General features: G+C 41.4%; 1 protein-coding gene across 2 annotated transcripts in view; it reads right to left on the bottom strand.

Moving 5' to 3' along the window:
- Positions 1–21,269, bottom strand: part of smg1 (SMG1 nonsense mediated mRNA decay associated PI3K related kinase) — a 142,716-nt gene extending 121,447 nt beyond the window's left edge. For both annotated transcript variants that reach the window (XM_063059057.1, XM_063059059.1), the window contains exon 1: positions 20,917–21,269. In XM_063059057.1, coding sequence (XP_062915127.1) covers positions 20,917–20,981 — 65 coding nt within the window. In that variant the 5' untranslated portion in view covers positions 20,982–21,269. The remainder of the gene's footprint in view (positions 1–20,916) is intronic.
- Positions 21,270–25,627: the final 4,358 nt, after the last annotated feature.

Below are 25,627 nucleotides of genomic sequence, written 5' to 3'. Positions count from 1 at the left end.
CCAGACTGGGGAGGTCAGGGTCAAAGGTATTGGGGAAGGGACAGAGGCGGTCCCTTTGCACCAGATACACCTACAAAGCAACTTGGTCTCTGGACTAGTCACGATTGGGGTGAGGTCCGAAATACCGATGAAAGGCGTGGAAGTCTTACTCGGTAATGACCTCGCGGGGGGAATTGTGTTCCCAGCCGTGAGATTGACAAGTCAGCCTGCCAGCATTGAGGCCCCGCCCATGGACTCACAGGTTTATCCCGTTTGCGCAGTAACTCGGCAGATGTCGAGGAGGGCTGCAGAGGCTGATATAAAGTTAGCTGAGACGTTTCTGCCAGCCTTGTACGAGGAGGGGGTAGAAAGTGAAAAGAAGGAACGTAATGAAGCAGGAGGAAGTGGGGAAATTAAGGTAGATTTATCATTAGAAAAGAAGGACTTTATACAGGCACAGGAGCGAGACGAGGAAACAGGTCGCTGTGAAACAGAGTTAGGAAGAGAGCCAGTAGGCTATGGTGTGAAGGGGGAGGTGCTAAGGAAGGAAGGGAGACCAAGTACCGCAGATGAGGAATGGGGGATGGTGCCAAAAATCTCTGGGGATGAGATTTTTAACCTGGCCCACAAGGTACCCCTCGGTGGACATTTTGAGGTGCTGAAGGAAACAGTCGGCGGAATCATGAAAGAGGTTTACTAGCTGCACAAGAGGAAGGATGTTATTGATTATGGCAGACGCGAACTGAGATGGTCACAGGCTTTTGATATGCTAACGAACCTAGTCGGTGTTAGCGCGGAAATCAATGAAGCTAGGGTCCCCCTGATAAGAAAAAAAAAACATTTTGAAAAGATGAGTATGGTATCGACCAGATGGGAGAAAGTTATTGTTTTGGCCAGCTCTGCTGATAAGGTCTCTCCCTTAATCCCCGAACAAAGCGACTCTTTAGGAAAAGTAATTAAACGGCTCGCACACGTATGTTTGATTGTCCCGAGGCGATGCAAAGAACTGGGACGTTGGGTGGTGTTTGTCACGTTAGGTCAGCCTAGTGAACAACACCCCTATGGAGTGAGTAATTCAGTGACGAAAGGGCTAACGAACACAGAAGTGTATATTGGCGATGTAATACGGCTGTCTGAAGCCAGCTTGATAGTGAACCTTGAAAAAAATGAGTTCGGCCACACGAAGGTCACTTATCTGGGAATTGTGGTAACACGGGCAGCTGGCAGCGATGCAAGCTAAGGTGCGGGCTATCTCTGACATCCCAACCCCGACAGACAAGAGGGCCCTCAGAAGGCTCTTGGAGATGGTGGAATACTGTAGGAAGTTTTGCAATAACTCTGCGGTTACTACCCCTCCCCCTCCTACTAAGCCCTTGCGAGAGAAAACTAAGTCGGGATGGGATGACCCTTGTTATCGTGGTCCGGGACGAAACCCGATGAGAGGTTACACTGATCGCAATTCATTAGTGTTTTTGGCCACTATGAAGTTTGCTAAGTTGGAGCCTGGTTTAGGGGATTATTAATAACACATTAAAGGAACAGAAAATGTGATTGCTGACTGTCTGTCAGGAGTTGACAACTTAAAATTCTCTGTATTAGCCAAATAGCTGATAAAGATGTATATTTGTGTGTACCTAATAATGTATTCATGTTTGTACTTTTTACCCCGGTAAAAATCCTTAAAGGTGAGGGGTGTGACGAAAGAGGGTTACAAAAAGTACACATAGACTAAGATGTTAACTGTCCTGTGCTGGCACCAGTGGGATCAGCAGTTGATCTGCCACCAATCTTCAGGAGAAAGAGAGATAAGGAAGACAATGGAGCAGCATTTGGAAATGTTAATGAAGAGACGAGAGTGTTTAACGGAAGGAGACACCGGTCTGAGAACTGTCAAGATCGGCTCCTTTCTGAACCCTGAACTGTTTGAAGTGTGAGGGACAGGCGATACCCCAGCAGGGGGATAAAAAGGGACAGGTTCGCTAAGGCAACACACACACGACACCACGAGGTAAAGAGACCCTGGAAGCGGTGCGCCTCCCACAAGTCGGTGGGAGTTTTTGGAGGGCTGGTCGCAGGACCAAGCCATAGACGCACAGGGTGGAAAGGTACGATCGGTGGGAACCTGGTGTGCGTCTGCCCTTGCCTGGGTGCCAGGTTCACTGCAGAGGAACGATCGTATCTGAAACGGAGGGGTCACAGTTGGTGACCTCAGAAGACATTACAAAGGGCTCGCCCGAAAGCTGACTGAGAGGAATATCGAAGGTCTGTGTGGAAGCCGTTTTGAATATTAATTCGCCCTCTCTCTCCTTCCCCCCCATCCACCGGCACGGCAGTGATTACTGTGAACTGAACTGAACTCAATTGAACTGAACTTTGCGTCACTTTGAAACTGGTCATTTACCCCTAGACGACGATAGAGCTTGATTGATCCTATTATCCTAGTTCTGTATACATGTGTGTTTATCGTTGCTGAACTGTTGTATTTATTATCCTTTTGATTAGAGTACTGTGTTGCTTATTTCTTTAATAAAACTTTCTTAGTTCCAGTGATCCAGACTCCAACTGAGTGATCCATTTCTGCTGGTTTGGCAACCCAGTTACGGGGTACGTAACATAATTATGTGGTTTTTGTCAGTTTTAGTCTTGGTCTGTCTTGTGTTTCTGTGATATCATACCGGAGGAACATTGTATACCAATTTCCCCCGGGATCAATAAAGTATGATTATGACTATGTATCATTTTTTAATGCATGCATTTCTAAATGACAATAAACGAGGACTGACTGTCCTCATAATCTAAACTGAGGAAAATTAAAATCTGCACACAGAACTATTTTCTTAGGGTCAGAAAAGATGCAAAACAGCAATACTTTTTTAAACTCTATAAAACCATAAGTGGTAGGAGAAATAGGTGATTCAGCCCAAGTTTTACTCTGACATTTGATCACAGATGGTTTATTACAATCTCTCAACCCCACTCTCCTCGTAATTTCTGACACCCTCACTAATCAAAAAACTATCAAACTCCATTTTATATATACCTGATGAGTTGACCTCCACAGCCATCTGTGGCAATGAATTCCACAAATGCCCCTGTCTGAAGAAATTCCTCAGTTCAGTTCCAAAGGGATGGTCTTTTACTGAGACTGACTCCTCTGGTCTTAAACTCTCCCTCTTTTCCACGCACACTCTATCCAGGCCTTTCAATTTACAGCAGATTTTAATGTAACTGCCCCCCGCATTCATCCTTTAAACTTCAGTGAGCACAGGTCCACAGCCATCAAATGTTCCTCATACATTAACTCTCATCTCCAGGATCATTTCCCTGAACCTGCTCTGGACCCTCTCTAATGCCAACACATTCTTCCTTAGATTACGGGGCCCAAAATTGCCCACAACACTTCAAATGTGGTCGATGCATTAAAAAGTCTCAGCATTATATCCTTGTCCTCTTGAAATGAATGCTAATATTGCATTTGCTTTCCTTCAACTCTTCAGGGAATTTTGCACTAGGACTCCCAAGTCCCTTTGCACCTACCATTTCTGAATTCTCTCACCATTTAGAAAATAACCTATGCCTTTATTCCTTCTATCAAAGTGCATGACCATAGAGTTCACTACTTTCTACTCTAATTCATTAAGTAGATTAGATTATGAGGACACTCTGTCCTCGTTTATTGTCATTTAGAAATGCATGCATTAAGAAATGATACAATGTTCCTCCAGTATGATATCACAGAAACACAGGACAGACCAAGACTAAAAACTGACAAAAAACACATAATTATAACATATAGTTGTAACAGTGAAAAGCAATACCGTAATTTGATAAAGTGCAGACCATGGGCACGGTAAAAAAAGAAGTCTCAAAGTCCCAAGAGCCCATCATCTCACGCAGATGGTAGAAGGGAAAAACTCTCCCTGCCATGAACCTCCAGCGCCGCAAACTTGCCAATGCAGCACCCTGGAAACACCCGACCACAGCCGACTCTGAGTCCGTCTGAAAACTTCCAGCCTCTGACCAGCCCTCTGACACCGAGCACCATCTCTGCCGAGCGCTTCGACCCCGCCCCGGCCGCCGAGCAACAAGCAAAGTTGAGGACTCGGGGCACTTCCCCTCCGGAGATTCTGGATCACACAGTAGCAGCAAAACAGGCATTTCAGAAGTTTCACCAGATGTTCCTCCGTGCTCTCACGACTGCTTTCATCAAATCAGGATTGTGCACGGCACCCTACTTGACAGATAACAGTTATTCATCACCGGAGTGGCCGCTGCGCGCTGCGAAGAGCATAGAATATTCAGGATATTTTAGAGGTACTGAATACAGGTGTCGCAAAAATGCTCTTCTCTGAAGATTACACAAGAGAAAGCTGTGATATCACATCAAAAGGAGCAGAAAATCACCCGAATTTCTACAAATGATCATAATCTGATTTCACTTCCGTTTAACAATGGCAAACACCAACAACTTGTCATCCTTGTTAATTGAAAACTGCAAATTGGAAATCAGCACTAAATACACAATGAATTGTCACTTCTCCATCTTGTTCCCATTGCCTTTCTCCAAATTAATTCTTAAAAACTGGTAGATAGCTGAAAGAATTTGCAGTATTAACAAAGAGAGTAAGGGAAAGTGCTTCTTTAATATAAAAAGGAAAGCTGAAATTTGCACTGAATAATCTGAAGCAAATAATCAAGACTTTTTTGTATTGCTGGATGGTCATGTAATAGATTTTTTAGTCAGAATTGTACATCCTGTCAGAGATTCAACATGTTCCAATTGGCTTGAAATCACACATGATCCCTGAAACTAGTGAAACCAAAACAATCAAGTAACAAACATAGAACAAAATTCCTCAAATAGCAAAATGGTAATCTGCTAAATTAAGCCAATGTCAGCTAATCAAATGTACACAAAAACAAACACATCCTGGGTATTCTTCAACAGTCTTTTTGTACTTCATCCATTTGGGGAGACCAAGTATTGATTTAAAGATGGTGCCTCTCAGTAGTGCTTTGCCATTATATCCTTGAGAAACATTACAGAGTGGGATTTGACTGAATATACTTACTTTCTAGCTAAATAGTAAGAGAAATGAGGACACAAGCAACATTTGGATTTAGTCAACTTCAAAAAACTACATGGGGAAAAATTGCAAATTTTCACATCACAATTGCCAATAACAGGCAACTCACCCATCAAAAAGACAACCCTCAATAAAGGACCAGATATTGGTTTCATCATCACTTTCAGTCGATTGCTGCAAGAGTTAGGTGTATAGGATTTTGCTCTAACTCTCCCACTCTCTTTCTCTTCAAAAGGGCTTCTTTGTAAATTGCAACAAGTTAGAAAGGTTAGAGGCAGGCACTGTTACTTACAGTGCTGGCCAGAGTGGATGGGAAGACTTCATTACAAAGCCTCCAAAATTATAACAAGGTGTTTCAGGCTAGAAAAGGCTGCCCAACATCAAGGGTTGTTTGATAGATTTTCTAAAGTAGGCCAGCAAGAGAGACAATTCAAAATAAGAATCAATGGGGCCCCGTGATCACAATCCCATCATCTAATTGTACGATCCATTTGAGATTATGATTAGCAGCATGGCAAGCCCAGCATTAACTGGATGAAACACTAAGATCAATAAAATAATCCAAAAGCTCTTATAAGACACAGTTGCCAAAGACAGATATTGGAAGCTAACGTTTAAACAAGTCCCATGAAATAACTAAATGCAAGCATTTTTCCTTAGAATTTATTGGTTGGAAAGATCAATAGTTTCCAGCCCAATTTACTAAACAGCTACGCTAAGCATTTATCAGATGTACTAAAAGACAATACAGTAGAATTAGGCTATTCAGCCCATTGAGAGAGAGTCATGGCTCATTTACTTTTCCCCTCACCCCATTCTCCTGCCTTCTTCCCGCAACCTTTGATACTTTTCCTACTCAAGAATTATCAACCTCCACTTTAAATACAGCCAACGATTTTGCATTCACAGCCTTTATAGTAATACTTGAAGATATGGGTATTTTTGAAAAGCAGAACATTACAGCTCTGATCCAAAGGTTATCACATGGTAAGATAACCAAGAAGCCCACAGTTTGAAGCTGCTGCTTTGTGTATCACCTATGGCTCAGTATTCTCAAACATATCAAAGATATTTTTCCCAGTATGGTACTTCAACCTGATTTCAAAATACATCCCAGTTAAGAGTTTTGCACACAGAAATACCACCATTCCTATGAAATATTAAACAACACCCACCGAGCCTATCAATTTATTTGCAAGAAAATGAATGGAGCTCTTGAGGAGAAGACCCAAAAACCTACCAAATCATGCCAAATAACACATAAAACCTAAAATAACAGTAACATATAGTAAAAGCAGGAATGACATGATAAATACACAGCCCATATAAAGTAGAAATACTTCTCTACAATCATTGCCACACTGTTCTCCATAGCGAAAATCTCATGCAAGCGCTCTCGGCAAAAACACAACTCTCCAGTAACCTTTAAGCTATGAAGCTGCCAAATCATACCAAATAACACATAAGAATACACAGCCTATATAAAGTAGAAATAATGTATGTACAGTGTAGTATCACTTACCGAAATCAGGAAGACAGCGCCGAGCACACTGATGATGGTGTATTAGGCTGAGTCGTCGGAGGTTGGGGTGGTGCAGTGGCCTCCAACCTCCGGGCTGCCGACCGATACCGATCCGCGAAGCATACTGGGGTACAGCGGTAGCTGGGACGCACCCAGCACATCTTTAAGAAAAAAGCCGAAACAAACAAGCTAATTAATTAGGTGCCGCCTGGCACGTAAATGTCGGCCCAGATCAGAGGTGACGCAATTGGCATCGTCTCTGATCTGGGCAGACATTTACGTGCCAGGCGGCACCTAATTAATTAGCTTGTTTATTTCAGCTTTTTTCTTAAAGATGTGGTGGGTGCGTCCTGGCTACCACTGCATGCTTCGCGGCCCGGTATCGGTCCGTGGTCCAGAGGTTGGGGACCTCTGGTCTAAATGACCAAAGGTGCTGTTAATGCCAGTGTTAGGATAGGAAGAACAACAAACCAGAGAAAGATCTAGATACAAGGCTATTAAAGACATACAAATGCAAGGGCTGATTTTTGACTTAAGTTTAAGAGATCCAGGAATACGCTAACCTGAATACATGTAATTAGTGGACAATTGGGTGTTTGGTATAGGATAGGGATGGAGTTTAAAAACGCAGCGAAAGTGATGGGGGTAGTGTGGCAGTGGACATTAAGGGTTGTGCTTCTTCTTGTCTCTGAACGATGACAAAGAGCATGGCAGGTAGGTATGATATGTGTTTGGGGCGGGGGTGAAGGTGGAGACATAGTGGAATGAAAGGGCTGGGGGTGGGAGGGATGAAGAATTCTAGAGGTCTTATTGCAACTGCAGAAGAACAAGTCACCATTCTGCTTCATTTTGTTTGAGATATTTTGCATTCATTAATGAAAATAAGAGCTCTAGTATAAAGCATGCAGGAAAGATTATAAGCTAGATACGTGGAATTGTAGGAACATATTAATGCCTTCAGACTCCGTTGCACCTTCAAGTTCTGCCCTAAATTTCTCTTTCCAAGATATTGTTTATCATAAAGAGTAACATGAAGTGCAGGTTCTGAATACAAAAGATACTGCAGATGCTGGAGCCTAGCACAAAAATAAGACTGCTGAAACGAGTCTGGAAGCTGTTTCCACAAGTTGACATTTCGGGTTGTGACTGTATCAGGACATGGAGGAAGTAGTAAGAATGTCAGTATGTTGCTGGAACTGACAATCTAGAAAATCAACTCTGTTCCTCTCCACAAACATTGCCCCACTGCTTAATATTTTCAGCATTTATTTGTCATTCCTTCTACTTCCGCAATCACCAACTGGTTGAAGTCAGCACGAAAGAGTAAAATGTACACGTTGATTTATCTCGCTTCCTCTCAATGTGATGTACTACCACTTCCACTCAAGAGACGGGTGGCGCAGTCCATAACCCAGAAATTGAAGTTGCAACACACCTAGGTACAAATATACATGAACAGTGTAAAGTAATTAACCGCAATAAGATAATGGATAGCAACAACAATATTCAGCATAAAATGGAAGATACAGGGGAAGTGCAACAATGATTATTGGCTACCTGGCAGATTGAGGCAGACATTGATTAGAAGACAAAAAATACACAAGTTTGGGGCCTAAAGGGATCTTGGCTGTACCATTACACAAGCACATGTGGTAGCATAGGTTAACAAGTTATTAAAACTTTAAATTGGGGTTTGTTTGTGGAATGGACAGAATTCAAAAATAGCCCTCATGCAAAATTTATATATTAGCAGACATGCAGCAGGCATACAATCTGGTCACCGTAATTGAGAGAACAGCAAAGATTTACAAGAATGGCATTGTTAAGAAGAGGATGCATCTCTTCAAAAAGACTGAAGAGAGACTCAAATGATCTTTATAATACAAAATTATAGAAGAATATGTTTTAACCTTTAGGCAACAGAAAAACTGAAGGCCATCAATGCAAGAATAAAACATAGGGAATTCCGAAGAAACAATCAATTACAGGGAGTGGATGAACCATTACATAAATGTGCTTAAGAAAAATTTAAAATGTTAAACAAAAAGAAAGAACTCTGGAAGAAATTTCAGCATAGACTGGCTAGGCCAAATGGTGTAATTTTATGACGTTTTCTACACAGACAACAGAAAAAATAATTGCAAAGCTCAACTCCATGAAGTCAACAGGAAGAAATTATGAAAGAATGATGGTCTGTCCAAGGGTATAGAACACTTTCAGAGGGCAAATACAAGCCTGCGAAAGTGCAAAATTAGGTCGAGTGTGAATTAGGAATTTGGAGACAACTGAAAAGCTAGAACAATTTATTGGCATAAAAGGGAGATGAGTAGGAAATAAAAAAAAGGACTAAAAGAGAAAATTAATGGTGAGGCATAGATCATAAATTGGAGACAATAGAATGAAACTATATCAAAGAGATTAAATAACAAGAGTCAGTCATACTGCATGGAAATAGGCCATTTTGACCAATTCATTCACAGCAACCAGTGTGCCCTGTTCCATGCACATGTTCTATGGCTGAGCAATTCAACTGCTCAGTTTGACATTGTCAGTGATCCAATTTCCACCACTCTCAGATGGTACAGTCCAAGTACTTCACACCGTGTGAAACTGCACCTACTGCCTTTCTTAAAAATGTTTGCTATCCTACAGTCATCTGATACCTCACTTGTGGCCAGTAAAGATTTCGAAATCTAAGTTATAGCCCCAACAATCTCTTCCTTTGCCTCTCATATACTCTTCACTCATCCCTCTTTCCCCAAGTTTATGCCCTGTAGATTTATCTAGCTCTAATACGGAGAAAAGTATTTTTTGCAGTCAATGCTATCTATAACCACTGTCCCTTCACACTCCAGGGAGAATACATCTTGCTTCTCCAGTCTCTCATAATTGAAATATTCCATGCTGGGCAATATCTTGATTAATCTCCCCTGCACTATTACATTCTTGCTGTGGTCTGGTGACCAGAATTGCACAGTACTCCAGCTGAGGTCTGATTTTACCACAAAGATGTGAAGTTTTGGGAACTTGCCAATGTCTGGGAGCAGACAATGTTACAGTAGGAAAGGTGTTGCATGTGTTAACATGTATTAAGGGAGACAAATCTTCAAGTCCTGACAAGACATTATGGGAAGATAAGAATAAACTGTATATTCCCTCACTGAGATACTTACTTCACTACCCTCTGGTGAGGTGCTGGAAGACTGGAGGATTGTAAATTTTGTGCCTTTAAGGGCTGCGAGGGCAGGTTTGGCCATTATAAGATACTTACATTTGGAAAGGTTAGAGGTTGATGAGGGGAAGCTAGCATAGCTTTCTGTGTGCCAGTTCAGGCCCCGGGGACAACTTCTTCAGCCCACCACTCCTACTGGGCATAGGCTGTCAACAGCATCTCAGAGTTCTTGGTCCAGGGCTGATAGAAGGCTGATCAGCCCTGTGCGCATGCGCCGGTCGTGCATGCAGCTGGTTACAGTTGCTCCGTAATTTCTTACTTTTAAACTTTTTAACTAGTTATTCCACCATAATACAACACTTGGCGGCACGGGAGGTCGTTCCTGCCCGTGGCCATCAAACGTGCAGCTCCTCCCGTGGAGGGTCAGACACCCTGAGCTATAGACTGGTCCTGGACTTATTTTCCATCTGGCATAGTTTGCATTTTGGTGTTTGATTGTTGGGGATTTTTTGTACTACTATATTTACGCTCTATTCTTGGTTGGTGCGGCTGTAACGAAACCAAATTTCCCTCGGGATTAATAAAGTATATCTATCTATCTATTTCACCACACGGCTTCATATGCCTTCTAAGTGAAGATCCTCCAGCCAGGGTTGGGACAGTCCATTGTGGAAATCCCTGGGGACTTAGCCACCCTAATTTACCTCTAGACAGAAGGCACCTCCTATTCTGAAATCTGGATACTGTCCTTTTTATTTTGCTTCAGTCCTACGGACCGTGATCATCTCCTGAGTAAATACAGATGTTAAAAAAATCCAGTTAAGCTCCCCCAAATCTCTTTCAACTCCATGCATAGATGACCATGCTGATCTTCAAGTGGACCAATTTTGTATGTTGCTGTCCTCTTACTCTTAACACATCTATAGAAGTCCTTGGAACTCTCCTTCATCTTGTCTGCCACAGCAACCTCATGTCTTCTCTCAGCCCTCATGATTTCTCTCAAGTGTTCTCTTGTATTTCTTATGTTAAAGTACTTCAATTGCTCTTTGCTGACTATATCTGCTATGCACCTCCTTCTTAACCAAGGCTTCAATGTTCCTCAAAAACCAAGGTTCCCTAAACCTGTACACCTTGCATTTTATTCTAACAGAAACCCACACACACTATACTTTTACACTCTCCCATTTACGAAGCATCCCATTGCCAGAAAATAACCTATCCCATTCATACTTGCCAAATCCTTTCTGATGCCAAAGTAAATTTATTATTCAAACACATATATGCCACAATTTACTAAATACAAAATCCTTAAACTAAATTCAAAACTCTGACGCCCTGAGCTGCAATAGTGTTGTGCTAACTGCTTTGCTACCATGGTACCTCAGGTGACAGGGCAGTGAAGATGGCTTTTGCCATGCTGGCCTTTGTCAGTCAGGGCATCAAATGCTGAATTTGGGAGTTTCTGCTGTGATTGGTGATGTCGCTTTTGGAGTAATGTGTCAAGCTTCAGTCACCCTGATGATTAAACAAGAGTTGAAACTTTACTCTTTAGTGAGCAGGAGACTAAGGGGTGATCGCAGAAACATAGTGGATTTCAGTTATTGTCGCACATTAGGATCAGCATAATTTAGCCCAACTGAGCATCTGTTTAATGGAAATACTTGAAAAAGTATATTAAAAAAAAACAAACTACAGCTTAAATGAGTAGCAAATTAAGTATTTAAATGAAATACAGACTAAATTAGAACACTACCAAAACTACTACAGTGTTGTAGCTCCAGAACTGTATTAGTTCCTAAGTTATTGCCAGAAGAATTCATTCAGCATACGCTGACATGTTCTTTAGATTGACTGTAAATGAACAAAATCAGCAGACACCTAATGCTGATAGCAAACTGCATTCAAACAGTGCTTTTGACAATTGCATCTTCATTTTAATTGTAACATTCATGATGATTGTTGATACCTTCAAATTCTTCATAGTTCTTAACATAAAGTAGAGAAATAGTTCCATTTTCACTCCCGGCCTTTTCTGGCATCTCCAAGCCTGAATGCTTTAAACCACAGTGAGCAAAGCAGTTCTGAATTGTCATACTGCTTACTTCTTGCCAACTATCAGTGACAAAAAGCACTGCTTCTTGAATGCTAGTGATGCACACAAGTGATGCTATTTTAAAAACTGCTCACTCTAAGCATGGTGTAGTGTCTAATAGCTACACGACCTGCACATGACTGACACTAGTTAAAAACAGTTCGGCAACAGTCTCCTGTCCCAATAAAGCAGCATGTATCCCAAATAAACAAAGGGAATCCTGGATATTTTCTCAATTTGATTTTGTTCTTCGTATGCAAGTCTATTGACTCTTGAAGGTGCAACACATAAATAATGTGGTTACAAAGGCAAATAGGATACAAGCTTTAATTAGTCAGGGTATGGACCTGTCCCAAATAAGCAGCTGCCACGATTAACTGATGGTCCAACAGTGATTGGTAAATATGGAACCAGCTACTAAAGGGACTGAGGCAAGTACATTAGATAAATTTAAATTGTGTGTGGACAGGTATATGAATGACAAGAGCTTATAGGGACATGGGCCAACAGCTGGGAAATAGAATAGCTTGAATACACATCTTGGTCAGCATGAACACATTCATTAAAGGACTATTTTCTGTGTTGAAAGACTCTATAGCTAAGGTTTCACAAAGTTGGAGCATAACCTCCTTGTGGATCCCATATCCCGACTACTGAAAGCTTGTATCCTATTTGCCTTTGTAACCACATTATTTAACTGTTTTGCACTTGAGGATCAACAGACTAACATTCCAAAGCCTCTGCCGCTCAATACCACCACCTCCCCCCGACCCTATTATTCAAAATGTATGTTGAAGCCTCATTGTACATCTCAAAAGAGCGCATATCCCCTCATATTTTATCTGGATTAAACTCTACATTCCATTTGTCAGCCTATAACACTGGCACATCAACCTCCCTTTGCAACACAAGGCTCCTTTGAGCACGATCAACAAATCGCCAACGTTTGTGTCATCTGCAAATGTAATCATGCCTTGCACCTTCACATCCAAGCCATTCACGTACATTACAAACAACAAGAATCAACTAATTGCAAAAATCAACCCTTACCAGTCCCTGTCTTCTACTTTTCTGGAATTTCGGAATCAGTTTCCCAACTTGCTTGGAACCTAGTCTAAAAAGTTACACAAGTTCATGTAAACTATATTTGCCACCCTATCCTCATCTACACACCTTGTTATTGCTAACTAATTCAATCTAATTAGTCAGACAACATCCGTACTTGACAAACCCTATTTGGCTGTCCGTAGATATTTCCAAATGATCAATCAACTTCCTTAAAAATTTTTGCCAGTAACTTTCCTACCACTGATATTAGGTTCACAGGTCTAAAGTGACCAGGCTTTGCCCTGCAGCCTTTCTTGAAAAGGTTTGCTGTCCTGCATCAAGGTTAGTAAGTTGTGGGTATACTATGTCAGCACTGAGAGGATGCAAACATATTTTATTGTATGTTTCAATGTATATATGACAAATAAAGCTTATCTTTATCAGTTATCTCACCTGTGGCCAGGGAAGATTTGAAAACCTAATCCAGAGCCCCAGCAATCTCTTCCTTTGCCTTCCATAGCAGGCTGGGCCAGTTCTAGGGATTTATCTAATGTCATGTCTGCCAAGGCATTGAGCATGTCCTTCTTTATCAAGATTGCTTAATGTCATTTCCAGAATAGAAGTGTAAAGGAGAATGAAATAATTGTTACTCTGGATTCCATGCGGTACAAGAAAAGATAAAGAACACAATAATAAAAAAAACAATAAACATAAATACACAAGATAGCTTATATAAATAGATTGATTGTATGTCCATAAAGTGACAGAAGATGTACAAGTGTCTGTAAATGAGGTGACTGACAGGAATGGTCATTGGGAGTGTAGGTTAATAGGTGGAGGTGTTGATCAGCCCTATACTTGGGCAAACTAACTGTTTTTGAATCCTGTGTTCGTGGCGTGGATGCTATATAGCCTCCTCCCTCATCTGAGTGGGACAAACAGTCCATGTTATTGGTCCTTTTCCGGCACCTTTCTACATGTGTACCTGATGGTGGGTAGGTTGGTGATGTTTTGGGTGGCTTTGACTACCCACTGTAGAACCTTCCTGTCCGCTGCAGTGTAGTTTCCATTCATGCAGTGATGCAACTTTTGAGGGTGCTCTCTATAGAATGGCGTGAGTATAGTTCAGCTCCCTTCAGCTTCCTCAGAAGGCAGAGGTATTGGTGAGCTTTCCTGACTGTATAGAAAGGGTTCTGGGACCATGAGAGCTTGTGCGTGATTTGCACTCCCAAGAGTTTGAAACTGCTTGCAGCACCCATTGCTGAGCCACTGACGTAAAGAAAAGTGCAATTTCTCCTGAAGCTGATAACCATTTCCTTTCTCGTAGACATTAAGGAAGAGGTTATTTGTCTGCAACAGGCCTCAAGTTCTTCCACTTCCTCTCTGTATCTCATCGTTGCTGGTGATGAGCCCCACTACTGTCATGTCATCAGTGAACTGGACAATGTGATTACCCGGGTGTTTGGTTGTGCAGTCATGTGTGGGAAGAGCGTACAGTAGAGGGCTCAGCACACTGCCCTGGGGTCATCCATGCTGAGGATGATGGGGAGGGAAGAGCAGTTGTGTATCCAGACTGGTGTTCCTTAAGAAGTCCAGCACCCAGTTGCATAGTGGTGTATTTAGACCAAGAAGTAGGAGTTTGTTCAACAGGGTCTATGGGACAATAGTGTTCAATGCCAAAATGAAATTCAGAAACAGCATTCTGATACAAATGTCTTGTTTTCCAGATGTCAGGGCCAGTTGCGTGACAGATGCCATGGCATCTGTTGCAGAGCAGTTCTGTCACAAAGCAAACTGGTGAGTGCCCAGTGTAACAGGAATGGAGTTTTTGATGTGTGCCATTACCAGCCATTCAAAGCACTAAATGACTGGCATCAGTGCCGCAAAAGCAGTAGTCATTTAGTTCTAGAAGTGTAGAGTTCTTTGCTGAAGCGATGAAGAAGGGATTTGAACCATGCAGAAACAGCAGCCAGAATGAAGAAGTGTTAAAGAATCCCATGAAGACGTCAATGAGCTGGTGTACACACTCCTTGAGTATTCGGTCCAGGATACTATCTGGCCTGGCTGCCTTATGGTGGTTGACTCTCTGCAGATGTATGGATATTTACAGAAGACTTTCAATGGATTCTACAACCACATAATTTGTTTCCTTTGTGAAAGCCAATGAAAAGAGTTCACTTTTCATTGGACATCACTTAATCCTAGCTGTGCATAGACCACCCATTGTTGTACCTAATAAACTTCAGTTTTCCTTGTTTTTTTTGCCCTTAAAACTGATAGAACATTTTTAGATTTACTTTAATCCTATTTTCAAATGATTTTGAGTGACTCCCCACCCTTCCATATTTCCTTTTCAAGCATCTCTTGATACCTTAAAATACTTCTGAAGAGTCTCTCATTTCATCCTCTGTCTCTCCAAGGACTTCACAGAGCTAATGAGCACAGACACAGACAGTCATTGCTGAGCAGGTAAAGAGAAAGAGCTCAGCAGACTTTACCCAGCAAAGGTTGTGGGCCTGGACGGCATCAGCCCAAGGGTACTCAAGCTGTGCAGTCTTTAGTCTGAGCCTGAGCGTGGAGAGGGTCAATGTGATGTGGGTAACATCCTGTCTAGTTCCAGTACCCAAGAAGACATGTCCCACCACACCCAGTGGCTACAGACGAGTGGCACTAACCTCACGTGTTATGAAATCATTAGAAAGACTGGTCCTGACACATCTCCGGACCATCGTAAATCCATCACTGGACCAACTACATATTGGAGTCGAAGACTGCCACAGTATGTGAGATTGCAGAGCTGTGTATGAGATACTGTAGATAGCAACACAGAAGTCCATCAGGGGACTGTCCTGTCCACTGTCTACACCTCGGACTTCAGATACAGCTTGGAGTCCTGCCACCTGTGGAAATTTTCGGATGATTTGGCAGTTGTGGGCTGTATCAGCCGAGGTCAAAAGGCTGAGTACAGAACAGTGGCGGACAACTTTGTTGAGCGGTGTGGGCTGAATCACCTGCAGCTCAACATCACTAAGACAAAGGAGTCTGCATTCCCATCTCCATCAAGGGAATGGATGTGGAAGTCGTTCGAGACTACAAAAACCTGGGACCATCTGGACAATAAATTGGACTGGACTAGAAATACAGGAGCTCTGCACAAGAAGGGAGAGCCAACTGTACTTCCTGAGGAGGCTTTGGTCATTCAACACCTGCAGTACTATGCTGATGTCTTACAACTCAGTGGTGGCCAGCATTTATTCTATGCTGTCGTCTGCTGGGGCAGCAGGGTGAAAGCAACTGACACCAAGATGATCGATGAGCTCGGTAGGAAGGCTGGTTCTGTTTTGAGGGTGGAACTGGATTCCCTGAAGGTTGTGTCTGAGAGGAGGACGCTACAGAAACTACAGAGCATTATGGACAATCCCTCTCACTCCCTCCATGACATACTGGACAAGCAGAAGAGCACCTTTAGTAACAAACTGATTCCACCAAGGTGCATCACAGAACACCACAGGAGATCATTTCTCCTTGTGGCTGCAAGACTCTACAACTCCCTCCTTAAGTATACAAGTATATGGTTTCATTGCACATCTGAATTTTGCGCTATTACTTTCTAATGCACATTTTATATATTTTTTTCATATCTCAATGCTTACATTTTGTATTTTAAAGTGTATATTTCCGACTGAGCAAGCTTGCAGCAATAATTTCCTTTGGGATAAATAAAGTTATCTTATCTTATGTGTGTTGCATACGTCTTGTTACTAGTTGTAATTCCCTGTCATAGGCTTCCCTCCCCCCCCAAACCAATTCCAACCCTCAACATACTTCAACATCCAGAGTTCCCTATACTTGTACCCCTGTATTTCACTGACAGAACAGGATGCTCTTGAACTATTGCTCTTTCTCCTTTGAATTCCTGCCAGTGCAAATGGAAACGTGCCTACCAGATGATCCCAATCAATCTTTGCCAGATCCTCCCTTATACTAAAGAAAATGGCATTCCTCCAATTTTAGACATTCACTGTTGGTCTATCTTGATCCTTATCCATAACCACTAAAATAAACAAACATCTCTAAAATGATTGCCCACTGACACTACACTCCCTCCAATGGACAACCTACATTTTCCAAGATCCAATAATATTCCTTCCCTCCTATCAACATACTGTGTCAAAAAGTTCTGGATGTCTCAAAAAAAATGTTGCCCCTGTGCTTATAACTAAGACAATTTAGTTCTTATATGGGAAATGCAAATTCCCCAGTGTGAATACGCTACTTTTACTGCATCTCTCTGATATACGCCTACATTTCTGTATTTCTATGTCTTGTTGATCACTGGAAAGGCTGTAATACCACCACCCCCAGCAAACTGACAATTCATTTTGGTATTCCTAATCTCTAGTTATAATGGCCTTACTTGAAGATCCTTGTAGGATAATGTAGAAAACATTCAGAAAAGACTTACAAGGATGTTGTAAATCATCCTCTAGTCCTAGGACTAGAGGGGCAGAGTTAGAGGTGAGATTGGTCAGGCTCGGTCTTTATTTCTCGGAATATAGCGGAATGAAGGGCAGCCTGATAGAAGTGTTTAAAATTATGTGGGCCATAGATTATGTCAACAGTAATAGTCTTTTCCCCTCTCCCCTCTTCCCCCACCCCCCCCCGTAGTAGGGGAGTTCAAAATTGGGTACATGGGGTTAAGGGAAAAGGGAAAGATTTAAATGTGATCAATGGGGCAACATTTTACACACACAGAGTGGTGAGTACATGGGATGAACTGCCAGAAGTGGTTGAAGCAGTTTCATTAGTACCAACGAAGAAGCACATGAAGGAGCAAGGTTTAGAGGGACATTGGCTGAACTCAAGAAATTGAGACCATCTGCTTGGGCACCATGGTCAGCATGGACTGATTAGATCAAATGGCCTGTATCTGTGTTGTACTGCGCAATGAATCTGTGATTCAGTATCTTCCCTCAATACCAGAAGTAATGCAGTCTTTGACTAACACTGCAAAACCTCCACCCCCTTTACTCCCTATTTAAAATTCTATACCGTGAAGATGAAGTTGATACATACAAGGGCAAGTCAAGATGAAGGACAGACCAATCAATGTCCTGGGATCAGAGATAGCAATGGTTTTGCCAGAAGTTCGCAAGGAGAAAAACAATGGTAGCCAAAAGGCTGAGACCGTCTAGCAGAAAAGAAGAGCTGTGTGGGAAATTGGCCATGCAGCTGATCTGGATTTCAGTGATCCATTTGCAGGCTATAACAGATCCAACATACTAGAACAAGGACTCCTAAGCGCCTTTTTAAAAAAAAAAATGCCATGGGCTCCAACTATTAACCGAGGGGTCCACTGACACCAGGTTGGGAACCCCTGGACTAGAAGAATAATTGAAGCACGCCTCAACAAGTCAGAGTGGTCAACCACAAGAGCGGTGGAGGGTGATAAGTAAATGCTTTGAGAATCTGCAAGAGCAGGCATGCTAGAAGAATCATTTCAAATGTTGACATAGATACTCTGATTCTGCTGTCAGAATTCAAGGGAATAAGATTAAAAAAATGCAGTTGAACAATCCAGACCAAGATGTAACAAAGCTAGTGCAGCATATAGAGTAAAATTTCAAGCAGGTGAACAAACGTCCAGAAATGCAAAACAAAAGACCAGTGGTACACAATAGATCACAAAGAAATTGCATTTTTAATTGTAGAGTGGAGCAGAAGACAGAGAAAGAAAAGCAAATATTTATGATTGGGCAGGGACCAAGTTTACCCATATGACATGTGTCCCCGTCCAAGAGAGGGTGATATGCACTCACACTCATAATGAATCCAAGTGTTTTAAAGCCAAGAAATATGCTAAACATAGCATAAAAATTAAAAATTGCAGTAAATACAAAGAAACAAGTGTGTTAGAAAGAAGGGTGTGGATATAGTTACAAAGAATAGGAGCTGGATTCATCACTGCCAAGTTAAATCATCCTTAAATCCTTTTTGTAATACAAATTGTGATAAGATGCTGATGTCAGACTCTGTAGTGAGATAATGCACAAAGTTCACGAGGTTTCCAATACAACTTCACATTAGAATGATTTCTTTGGCTTCATTCTAAGCACATCCATACACATTTCTAGAAATAAATGTCCAAAATCCCCTCTAAAGACCCCACGCCATCAAAATGACTATTAATTTGCAACATTTAAAAAAGCTATGAAAAGCTGTGATTTGACCAAATCAAGACTCAAAGCTCAGCCCAAGTACATTCTTATATGATATAACACTGGAGTTCCAAGGAAGGTGTCTTTCCTTGGAACTCAGTGTTATCTTATTTGACTTTCTGAGTGTTTGTTTGCAGCATTTACTGCTTTCCTCTCCTTCATTTACTAATGAATAAATACACAGTCACTTCCGTAGCAGAAATAGTGACCTTGAGTTTTGCCTCTGCTCCCTAGCTCTCTTTTGATTTGTTCACCTCAGGTGATTTATTTCCCTTCCAGTGTTCAATAAGATTTTGACCAAAACTCACTTTCACTAGCACATCTCTTTGCTTATAAAATGCCTGGTTCTAATTCATCCCACATGGCTTTCAACTCAAATCCCATTTCACAATTTCAAATTCCACTCTTGTATCCAAGTGACCCTGAACAAGTAACCTCTGATGACTATAACCAGCATAAATTGTTAACTTTTTTCTTCTTTTCACACTGACTGTTTCTAGCATGTGATATATATATTTTTTTAAAAAACATAGATAGATAAATACACTATTAGACACATTTTCAATACTGACAATTTTGAATTACATGTTATGGTAGCAGCTCAAATTGTGATGATCAAACTGGTGTTCAAGGGGAGTTTGCTAAAACTATTTACTTCTGTATACTGCAGTCCCTCAGCCTCCAAATAGAAACACAAAATCAACTCAATTCAGTAGAAACTTCTCTAGGATTTTTTAGAAAAATCCAGATCTGGCTTGTCTTGCTTTGGTATTGTTTTTAATTTCAAAATATTCACCTAGTAAATAACATCTGACTCAGGGGCAGAAGTGGAACCACATACCCTGTCCACAATTTTGCAAGTTAAAATTAAACCTAAGCAGAATACTCATATTACAAAAAAGGTTAATTTTTAGATCACATACAAAGCAGACTGATTTTTGGAGAGGAATAACACAAAGTGCTGGAAGCACTCAGGTCAGGCAGTGTTCAATGAACTTATCAACTTGAAACATTTCTCTTGTAACAAATGCTATCTGACTTCCTGACTATTTCAAGCAGTTTTTACCTTCACTTTCCATTCCCATCGTTTGCAGTGTTTTGCATTTGGATCTATTTCGAAAGTTCCACGTTTTACGTAATTATCTGGTCAAGTTAGAATGCAATTATTGATGCATCCGTGAATAAAGATTAAACTCGAATGTGCCCAGGACTTCCACTGTGTGTGGAATGCTCCCGTCAGTTGTCAAATAGAAAAGTATGGCAACAAAAGTCAAAATGCTAATAAGCTTTAGAGTAATACATTATGAACTTCACTAATCACACCTGAGTTAACATTAATTCTAAAATAATATATCCATATTTTGGTGAAATGTAAGTAAATAACATCGATTAAAATAGTGTACCCTCGCAATAATAACATGCGCTTTACCAAATTTACTGAATCGAAACCACACTCCATCATCTAGTTGCCACTTACGTTAAACATTAAAAAGCTTTCGTGTGATATTTACAACGTGATAACCACACGCTGAGACAAACCAACAGATTGCAGCCAGTGCATTGTGTTTGACAGCGCTAGGCCCTGAGCACAGCCTCAAACTCCAGAAGAGACGGCACCCGTGGTGTGGTTAACGCTGATGGAGCCATTGGGAGATTGCTCAGGACTTGTACATTCTTCCGGGAGTGTCGAATTTCGGGCACGGGGTGTTCACCGGCAGAGGGTGGGCGTCTGCCGACGACGGGTGGGTGGGGAAAGGGGAGCCCCACTGCTTTCTTTAGGCCGCGTTCCGCTCACTCACCTTGTGTCCCAGTCATTCCAGCGCTGCCGCTTGTTCAACCGAGTGCTCAGGGGTCTTTGGCTCATTACCTTCCCAACAACATGTCATCCGCCTTCGAAAGGTGCCCCTGCCACCCCCAGTCGGACCCGTTTGCAGTTGGAGACGAGACGAGACGAGGCGAGCCGAGGGGAGGGGAGGGGAGGCAGGCGGGCGGACCCGGGCTGACGGAGCGTCGGACAGAACGCCGTGGGACTGGAGCCTGAAACCCCTTCCCCCGGACAGCGGCTGAGCTACTGGCGCGACTTTCGGTTCCGCTCAAAAAGCAGGCGGCTGAAGTCGGGCGGCGACGGCGGCAGCGGCTCCGTCTCTGGAATGGAGCGGGGGATGCTGGGAGCAGCCACGTGACGGGAAGCCGCTGCTACGCCCTCCCCGCCGATAGGTGTCAACACGTGTGTCCGACTGGAGAGTCACCATGTAGGGTAACCTCTTCAAGGCAGAATTGGCAACGTTGCTGCGACTATTATAATATCACTGATAGTGATTCAACTAAGGGACATTGAAAGCCATTCGCCAGGCTTTTGCTTTGCCATGTCAACAAGAGGTACTCTGAAGTAGACTAGTGAGATCTAAATTAGGCCTGGACTTTACAGTGAAAATAATAGGGTAAATTGGACAACAAGCACAGATGAATCTAAATTGAACTCATTCACAAAGTGTGTATGTCACTGACAAGGCCAGTATTTATTGTTTGTTTTTGAATGTCGCCTACACCATCTCAGAGGGCAGTTAAGGGTCAGTCTTGGTGGGCCCAAAGTTATCTATAGTTCCAGACTTTGCCAGGGTGAGACATAATCTTTTGAGAAAGAAATTGCTAATTGAGTTGATTTACACAAAAAAACATGAAGAACTGTCTAATTGTACTTACGAGAAAAATACTAAATTTTTTTTATTCAGGAGAAACACAGTTAGTGTCAAACAATTAATAAAGCACAAAGTAGGAAGTCTGATCAGTAGTTAATTAAAATGGGAGAACTTTAAAAACAAAATAATTCTGTATTCTTTAATTCTTTGTTTGTTTTATCTCCCCCACAGTCCCAATGATCTATTTTCTTTGTTGTCTATAATAAAGCCTCAGCCTTAGTATAGAGGGACGTCCATTTAGAATGGTGATGAGAGGAACTTCTTTAGCTGGAGTCTGGTGATGTTGCCACAGAAATGTGAAGGTCAAGTCATTGGGTAGAGTTAAGGCAGAGATCGATAGGTTTTTGATTAGTCAGGGCATGAAGGGTTTGCCAGGGTGAGACATAATCTTTTGAGAAAGAAATTGCTAATTGAGTTGATTTACACAAAAAAACATGAAGAACTGTCTAATTGCACTTACGAGAAAAATACTAAATTTTTTTTATTCAGGAGAAACACTGGGTAGAGTTAAGGCAGAGATCGATAGGTTTTTGATTAGTCAGGGCATGAAGGGTTTGCCAGGGTGAGACATAATCTTTTGAGAAAGAAATTGCTAATTGAGTTGATTTACACAAAAAAACATGAAGAACTGTCTAATTGTACTTACGAGAAAAATACTAAATTTTTTTTATCAGGAGATTGGGGCTGAGAGGGAAATGGAGCAGACTTGATAGGCCAAATGGTCTATTTCTGCCCTATGCCTTATGGTCTTATACATTATCTGACAATTAAGTAACTTTTCTAGCTGACACTCCTGGTTTAGACTCAGTCTGGATTCTGTAACGCATTGGCCAAAAGAAACTGGCACAATGACTTTCTAATCATTACAAAGTCTTAATACAAGTGACAGGTCACAAGTTCTGAGCCAATGCATCTCCTTTTAAATATGGTGTATTCCCAAGATTACAATTATGTAACAGTATTATGCCAGCTGGAAGATTTATTCAGAAAATATCTTGGAAATTATTTTAAAGTGTTGAGATTAGAATTTGGGGAGATAAAATGAAGTAAAATAGTGGAAGCATCAATCTAAAACAAGAATGGTCAATGTTTGGAATAGCACCTGAGTTTAGAAGAACATATTCAAACTTCTGAGACAAAGATAGATACAGAAACCACTGAGGGTAAGGAAAAGGGCATTCACTAAGAGCATCAGAACATCATTAGCAAAGAAGTATGTGATAAAAGAGAATGTGTGGGATTAAGGTAAAACCAGAAATCAATTAACGAGAGAAAAATAATTATGATGCTAATAGGAAACTTGAAACAATACAGTAAAATATTTTACAGATACATAATTTGAAAATTGATGTTTAAGACAGGAGTAGAAAATTGTGAGATGGTAGAAATAAGGAGTCATTGCTGTGTTTTCGGTATTTACCAGGGAGATAAAACATTGGATGATGAGATAAAACAGAAATGAACACAATAAAAATAGGAAAGGAGATAGACAATAGACAGTAGGTGCAGGAGTAGGCTATTCAGCCCTTCGAGCCAGCACCGCCATTCACTGTGATCGTGGCTGATCATCCACAATCAGTAAGTACCCTTTTCCTGCCTTCTCCCCGTATCCCTTCACTCTGCTATCTTTAAGAGCTCTATCTAACTCTTTTTCGAAAGAATCCAGAGAATTGGCCTCCACTGCCTTCTGAGGAAGAGCATTCCACAGAACCACAACCCCCTGTGTGAAAAAGTTTTTCCTCAACTCTGTTCTAAATTGTCTACCCCTTAAACTGTGGCCTCTGGTTCTGGACTCCCCCAACATCGGGAACATGTTTCCTGCCTCTAGCGTGTCCAATCCCTTAATAATCTGATATGTTTCAATCAGATCCCCTCTCATCCTTCTAAATTCTATTAAATAAGTGAATCAAATACAACAAGAATAAAAGCCCTGGTCCATATACAATTCATGCATTAAAATAACCCTAAAGCAGTCATAGCAAGCATTGCCAGATATAATATTTATAATTTATTTTAGAAAGATGTAGTATCAGAAGACTGATGAATAACTTACATAACATCGATATTTAAGAAGGAAAATAGAACATTTATGGGGAATTACAGATCAACCAAGTTAATATTGATAGTAGAACAGGTAATGGAATCCTAAATAATGGAGAGAATATAGAAAACATAAAAATCAACAGTGTGCACAGTTTTCGAAAGAGAAAAATCTGCCAGATTGACCTTATTAACTTTTTTTTTGTGGAGGCAACAGAGAAATTTGACAGTAGCAATGCAATAGATGTACCTTATCTAAACTTTCAAATGATATTCAGTAAAATAGCAGACTAATGAATAAGACTGGAGAAAGAAGTTACAGTGAATATGTTGGGGGGTAGTGTTTTCTGAAGAGTGCTCAAACAAATAACAGAATTGTGTTAATTAACGGACAAAATTTTGCAAGTAACAACAAATTAAATGCAGGTAGGAAAGAGAGAAAGGCCATTCACCACTTGGAAGATATGTGTTCAAGTGGGGTTAAGACACAAAGGGTTATTGGAGTTTGAATATATCAATTACTAAAATTTGAACCAGAGTGGGCAAGACCATTACAAATATTAAGGTTTAGTTCAAGAGGGATATTACTGAAAGTAGACGAGTACTGTTGAAACTGCAGCATACCTTGGATGGGCCACATTGGGTTGAGCACATTATTCTGGTCTCCAATATTATCAATAGTATTTTACTTTATACTTTATTGTCGCCAAACAATTGATACTAGAACGTACAATCATCACAGCGATATTTGATTCTGCGCTTCCTGCTCCCTGGATTACAAATCGATACTAAGTATTAAAAATTTAAATTATAAATCATAAATAGAAAATAGAAAAATGGAAAGTAAGGTAGTGCAAAAAAACCGAGAGGCAGGTCTGGATATTTGGAGGGTACGGCCCAGATCAGGGTCGGGATCCATTCAGCAGTCTTGTCACAGTTGGAAAGAAGCTGTTCCCAAATCTGGCCGTACGAGTCTTCAAGCTCCTGAACCTTCTCCCGGAGGGAAGAGGGACGAAAAGTGTGTTGGCTGGGTGGATCGTGGCCTTGAGTATCCTGGCAGCACTGCTCTGACAGCGTGCGGTGTAAAGTGAGTCCAAGGACGGAAGATTGGTTTGTGTGATGTGCCGCACCGTGTTCACGATCTTCTGCAGCTTCTTCTGGTCTTGGACAGGACAATTTCCATACCAGGTTGTGATGCACCCTAGAGGAATGTTTTCTACGTTGCATCTATAAAAATTAGTGGGGGTTTTAGGGGACAGGCCAAATTTCTTTAGTTTTCTCAGGAAGTAAAGGCGCTGGTGGGCCTTCTTGGCAGTGGACTCTGCTTGGTTGGACCAAGTCAGGTCATTTGTGATATTGACCCCGAGGAACTTAAAGCTTTTGACCTGTTCCACTTGCGCACCACCGATGTAAATTGGGTCGTGCGGTCCACTATTTAGAAACACAGGAGAACAGGCAAAGAAGGTCTATGAAGATGACACCATGAAAACGTATATATGTGTGTATGTGTGGAAAGAATGAACAAATAAGCCTTTTTTCCTTGAGAAAAGAAGGTTGAAAAGTGAACTAAAAGAGCTGTTTGAAATAATCACAAACAAGAGAAAATCTACAGATGCTGGAAATTCAAAGAACACACACAGAATGCTAGAGGACCCAGCAGGTCAGGCAGCATCCATGGGAAAGAGTAAACAGTCCATGTTTCAGGCCGAGGCAACTTCTTCAGGACGGGAAAGAAGTTTGAATCCTGTCTGGTCTGCTGCGTTCATCCAGC

The sequence above is a fragment of the Mobula hypostoma genome, chromosome 9 (genome assembly GCF_963921235.1).
Source record: "Mobula hypostoma chromosome 9, sMobHyp1.1, whole genome shotgun sequence".
Lineage (NCBI taxonomy): Eukaryota > Metazoa > Chordata > Chondrichthyes > Myliobatiformes > Myliobatidae > Mobula > Mobula hypostoma.
Note: the sequence above shows the minus strand (reverse complement) of the source record. Positions and strands in the feature narration are given on the sequence as shown.